We start from the raw sequence: 6,000 nt of genomic DNA, 5'->3' as shown, positions 1-6,000 counted from the left end.
CAAGCTTGGCAATGCATGTGTGACTTCACATGTACCCCTATGCTGACACTAATAAACAAAACCATGGACCCACGAAACATGGAATCTCATTGAATTCACCTACAATTCTCTTTAGTCTCAGTTTAAAGGATGAAATACTTAACCACCTGTACACTGTGGAATTCTTGAAGATTGATTTTAATGGAAGTATATACCTAGAACAACTGGTGGCATAGTGGTTAAGACTGTTACTGCAGTCCAAAGGTTCAAATCTTACTGCAGTACCCTTGATCAACTTAATTAATTACTCCTGTTTGAAACCCCTACCGTATATTGTCATAAAAGTTGCCTCTGCCATGCTGTAAGTCATATTAGGCATAGTTTTCAGCTGAATAAACCTTAATAATATATGAACAGTTAAATTTTAGCAGATAATTCAAGGCCTATAGTAATAATAGTCATCATCATCTTCATCATCTTAATCATCTTCATCATCATCCAAATGGAATATGTCTCGTTTTCTACATTTAACCAGCAGAGGGCGTCGTTTTCGTGAATTCAAAAGCTTTACTTTTTCAAACTGTTTTTGTGATTTAGGTAAACAAGTATATGGAGCTTCAAATGTAACCGTTTACAGCTGTGAAATGTGCTCACTTTGGTCATAACGAATAGTTTCGTGTTTCTCAGCTGTTTTCGGTTACAGTTTTTTGGGGAAAACACACATCTTTAGAAATGATACGTCCTTCATGTTTTAATAAGGTAAGTGTACAACCCCTTATTTTACAGTAGGCATATCATCTAAACTTTCCACTCTTAAATACATTTAACTGAGTTTGTATGAGTTAGTCTCCCTAAAACCTTAACTTACAAATTATAAAATAATTTGTGACTTCTTGAATTTTTCTGACATGTTCCTGTTGTCAAGAGAAACCCTGAAACATGTGCTAACATGGTTATATAAAGCCTCTCCTCAGAGTGCAGTTAAATGATTAACTTTAGTAAACATCATAGTATCAAACTTGCTCTCTCAGGACCAGCTGTATAACCGAAAATGAAAAAAAAAATTTTTTTTTCAACTCCGCTTTTAGACACATTTTCACGCTGAAACACTGGTTATGCTGGTATCTTGTTCTGGCAGTAGACAGAGTAGTTTAAGGCTTAAATGTGTTTGGAATTGCAGAAACGGTCGTAATCTTGTAGATTACAAGGAAGAGGAGTGTGCACTGTTTGCTTAATAGAGGCCTTGTGGTTTCTCATAGTCTTGTGATTAAATAGGCCTCATTGCTCTAAGAAACTCATGACCAACCGGAGGGACAGGGATGTCAATGAATAAATGAACTGCAATGTCTTACAGTAAGTGGATCATTTCTCGGAGCAAGATTTCATTACATAAACATGTCCCTGGATAAGCGGGTAAGCCAGTCTGGAAATCTGTGTGTCTGCAGTTCAGGGATTTATTTGAAAAAAAAAAAAAACAAAAAAAAAAAAAACATGGGAATGGCCAAGCATGAATATTCACATGACTGTGATTTAAAAGTTCCACTTGTTCCGAAAGTTACAAAACCAAGGGGGAAGAAGGGGAAATAAATGGGTTTGAGGGAACTAAGTGAAGGTAAACTTTTATTTGTGATTTCACTTCATTTGCGCTGAAGTGTGTGGCCCTCACATGTACATTTTTACTTTGCTCCACTGTCCATTTTTGGCATCTGTTCCCATCTAATCACTATTTTCTGTTACTTTCCATAAGTTGTTTTTAATATAGTTTCATTTAAGAATCAAATTACTATGTAAAATAAAAGATTACAATGGCATCACTGAGACAATAAAATGGTTTGCTGCGTAGAAATGATTATTTCTGGCCAGTTTTATTTTGTTGAGATTAATTATATTGTCTTAGAAATATTTAGATCCACTAACTCCCTGGAAACTACTGGATGATTTATACACAAATGCATTTTTTAACCAAACACAAAATTAATGTTGTACAGTAAATCTCAAGAAAAGTGTTTCACCATTTCATCATTCTAACATTTGAAAGACATAATGAAAAGGAGAGAAAACATGCAAATAATTCAGATAATCTGAGTAACAAGCAAAGATAAGAATTTATATAGAGGAAGAGGAAGTTTTCAATGTCTTTAGGCCTACTACAGACACCATGTGATCAGTGTGACTGCTACCTCCATTAGCATTTACTGATGACTTATTGCAAGTTTTCCTCATTTCTGCTCTGATCTAAAGTAAAAAAGTGCACATAACCTGCATGTGCCAATAAGTCAAAGGAAAAAAATACTGTCTTTGTTCTCCTTAATTTAAGCCTGGATGACGCAATATGTAATACAACTTACGATTCCTCAGATAAGTACTTCTGCAAATGTAAAAACTGATACATACAGACACACAGCCTACAGATTTTCCAAACAAAACTTAAGCTTGTGTCTTAATGTAACTAAATGTCCTCTGTTTCATATTTCAGACCAATCCCTTGATATTTCAGGAGTTACCCATCAAAGGCACCTTCCCAAGTCATGCATGACAATAATTTTAGAAAAAATTCATACTAATGTTCATTGGACAAGCAGTTACTGATAATGAATGAATACTTTTTATCATAGGAAAATACTACGTATCTTATTATTCATTAGGGAAGTGAGAAGACATGAATAGTGTCCAGCTACAAAAATGAATTCTGAGTATATTTTCATTGCATTGTCAGACATACATAGGGAGTGCGGTGGCGTGGCATGGCGTGGCATAGCGGGTTGGACCGGGTCCTGCTCTCTGGTGGGTCTGGGGTTCGAGTCCCGCTTGGGGTGCCTTGCGGTGGACTGGAGTCCCGTCCTGGGTGTGTCCCCTCCCCCTCCGGCCTTACGCCCTGAGTTGCCGGGTAGGCTCCGGTTCCCCGTGACCCTTTATGGGACAAGCGGTTCAAAAAATGTGTGCGTCAAACATACAGCAGCTGCACCTACATCTGTGCTTTGGGAAGCAGTTTGACTTAACTCTGAAATGAAAAGAATCAGACACTTAAGATGACAGAGCATAATTATTTTTGAAGTATTTATGGCAGCTAAACTTACTGCTTTTAATCTAACGCATGCCAGCTCACAGAAGCTGGACCCACCATTTTCAATGTAACATAAAAAATGAGTGTTTATCTCTAAGGCAATAAAAACCTTGCACTGCAAGCTAGAGTGAGTATAATAAATATGATATATCTATACGTAGTCCTGAACGCTGAGTAAGGATTTCAACCTCCCTGTCCTTCATGGGGGGGGGTTGTGGTGCACGGCAGGTTCAGCTAGTGCACGCTTTGTAGCAGATCTGGGGCTTGAACCCTGCTTGGGGCCTTGCGATGGACTGGCGTCCTGCCTTTGGTGTGTTCCCTCCAGCCTTGCGCCCTGTGTTGCCGGGTTGGGCTCCAGTTCACCGCGACCCTGCTCGGGACAAGTGGTTGTTGGCGATGGTTGGGTGAATGTCCTTGACAGAAATGAAGACCTTTGGTTTCGGTATTGAGTGCAATATGCCAGCTCCTGAGGAAGTGAAACTAATGTTCCTTAAAGCTACTCGTAGTTGACAAGGGCACCATTTAGGCTCCAGTGCTGTCAGTCTGTGGTGACTCACGTGACTCAGCAGCAGCGACACCTATTAGTTGAACGGGGTCAGCAAGAAGAGCTTTTGTGGAGAAAACCAGGCCCACTGCAATAAAATAATGAAACAATAACCGGACAAGTTTATCATTCAGTAACGTAGCCTGTGAATGTGATCTAAATTTTATATATAGCTTTAGATTTTCTTTTCCTAAGCAGAAATGTTTATTTGAAATGTCAAAAGTCCTGCCTATTTAGAGAGTAGAATCTGAGGCGTTTCGGTCAAAGCGGTGAACCACACTCTCCTTAGACCTGAATTTTATAAAGCGATTCGCAGACACGGCTATTAGGTGTTCGGGCGCTTCCTACAAGCGCTGACATCCCAGCATCCGAGCTCTTCGCCTCTCGAATTTCGACTCGCGCGCTCTGAATCACTCGAGCCGGAAGTTTCGCGCCCCGCTGCCGCTCTACTGAACTCGCGCGCTCGTAAAGCCACACCCCTACATTGGGCAAGGAGGCGTTGTTTATTTCGGAATTCAGGGGCGGGACTTGATACGTCAGCGCAGAGCCAGCGCCCCTGCACGACCCTCTTGGGCACGCGCGGCCGGCACGCGCCACAAACACGACGAGCGACGGTGTTGTGCTGTGGTTCTGTCGTTAGCGGTGTCGTGGACATCACAGTTTCGACTGACCTGTGACGCCTGCTCAGGTCCATAGACGGATTGGGACGTTTGGAAGCCTCGAGACCTCGGCTGGGTATTTTGAAACGTGTTATTTTTGTTTATACTAGAGTGTGGTGCTCGTGACTACAAACGAAACGGCTGTTTTGACTCGTCTAGTCGACCTGTCCTGTGTTGCCCGCTAGCTAAGTGGCTAGTCGCTTCGGTACCTCAGGCTCAGCTCAGCCTCAGGTGCGCGCGTAGCTCGCGAGAGCGGAGACCCGCTGTAGCGCGAGGAGCTGTTTCCTCCTGTCGGCGCGAGTTTGACGAACTGACGCAGTCCCTCGGCCGTCCAAACACCGAGTGTTTTCTCTTTTTTTCCCTTCAAGAAATCCGTCCACCTGTGTGTGTGTGTTCGCCCGGCAGAGACGGTGCCGCGTTTCGTTTGACTCGATGAGGCTGACAGACCGAGTGGCCCACATGTCGGACAACCAAAGCTGGAACTCGTCAGGCTCCGAAGAGGACCTGGACCCGGAGTCGGGCCAGCCGCACGTCGAGTTCAGCGGCGTCCTTAGCAAGGTGAGCGCGGCAGGGTGGGTGCGGGTGGGAGAGAGAGTGACAGTGCCGGCGACGCGGACACACCCACGGAGGGAGAGAGAGGACCATGGCATGTTCGAGACCGCTGCCTGCCGACTCTCTACCTTGACTGAGTTCATACAGCAAGCAAGAGTTTCCTGCTAGAAAGTATAAATTTTTCTCCGCTGCGGATAAAGTTTCAGCCGGGAATGGTGGTTATACTTCCTGAATCTCAGATTCAGGTGTGGTTGGTTTATCACCTGCTGCTTCGTATGGGAGCGGTCAACCCGGTCAAGTTGTAAATGAGCGCTGAAGGTAAACTAAAGGTTTTATGATCAAGCTCATCACTTTCTTTGTATTTGATTTGCTAACAGCGGACTAAAACATTGTTATCGTTAGGTTGTTAATAGCCTTATTCAGCTCCGTTCACATCATGTCTCAAAGGTAGCTTGTAGATATGTGAAACATTTGGTTATTTATTTACGCAGTGGTAGTGTAAGTTACACTATCAGTTCAGCGTATGTGACTAGATCAAGGGTACAAGAGCAATGGAATTCATCAGTGTTTGCAGAGTCTGAATACTAGTTACTGAAAAGATCATTCCTTGTGTATTCCTGTCTTTTTTTTTTTATTGTAGTGGACCAATTACATCCATGGCTGGCAGGACCGCTGGGTCGTGCTGAAAAACAACACTCTGAGTTACTACAAGTCCCAAGACGAGCGGGAGTACGGCTGCAGGGGGTCTCTGTGTCTCAGCAAAGCTGTCATCACGGTGAGGGCCTGTCCTCAGCTCAAGTGTGAGCTCAATAGTTACGGGGTGGGGTGGGTTTTGAGGGGGGAATCGGAGTGATTCACTGTTGCTTTAACACCTCAGCTGTTTCTGGCTCAACAGCAGCTGATTTGTTTTGAGGGGCAATTGAACAAATGCTTAAATTCTTTAAAAAAAGAAGAAAACGTGTCCATGGTTTATAGAAGTTGTTCTTGATATGGTGGAATTCTGTATACGCTTCGGATTTAGCACAGTTTAGAAACATTTTGTCGCGGCTGGAAGTTTCGCCTTCTCCGGTACAGCAGCTCTTGCTAATGCCCTTCAGAATAATATTTGTATAAGGCACACTTGGTTAATGAAGTGTGTGAAGAATGTTTTATGTTTACATTTATTCATTTAGCAGACTCTTTTCTCCAAAGCGATGTACATT

The 6,000-nt window shown here is 42.9% G+C and overlaps 1 protein-coding gene across 1 annotated transcript in view; it reads left to right on the top strand.

The window, feature by feature from the left end:
- The first annotated feature begins 4,122 nt into the window (after positions 1–4,122).
- LOC108925077 (collagen type IV alpha-3-binding protein-like) overlaps positions 4,123–6,000 on the top strand; it is a 30,443-nt gene continuing 28,565 nt past the window's right edge. Inside the window, exons 1-3 of the mRNA XM_018736808.2 lie at positions 4,123–4,322; positions 4,615–4,804; positions 5,439–5,573. Coding sequence (XP_018592324.1) covers positions 4,679–4,804; positions 5,439–5,573 — 261 coding nt within the window. The 5' untranslated portion in view covers positions 4,123–4,322; positions 4,615–4,678. The remainder of the gene's footprint in view (positions 4,323–4,614; positions 4,805–5,438; positions 5,574–6,000) is intronic.

This window comes from Scleropages formosus, chromosome 6, assembly GCF_900964775.1.
Source record: "Scleropages formosus chromosome 6, fSclFor1.1, whole genome shotgun sequence".
Classification (NCBI taxonomy): domain Eukaryota; kingdom Metazoa; phylum Chordata; class Actinopteri; order Osteoglossiformes; family Osteoglossidae; genus Scleropages; species Scleropages formosus.
The sequence above is the reverse complement of the archived record's forward strand: the minus strand, read 5'-3'. Positions and strand labels throughout refer to the sequence as shown.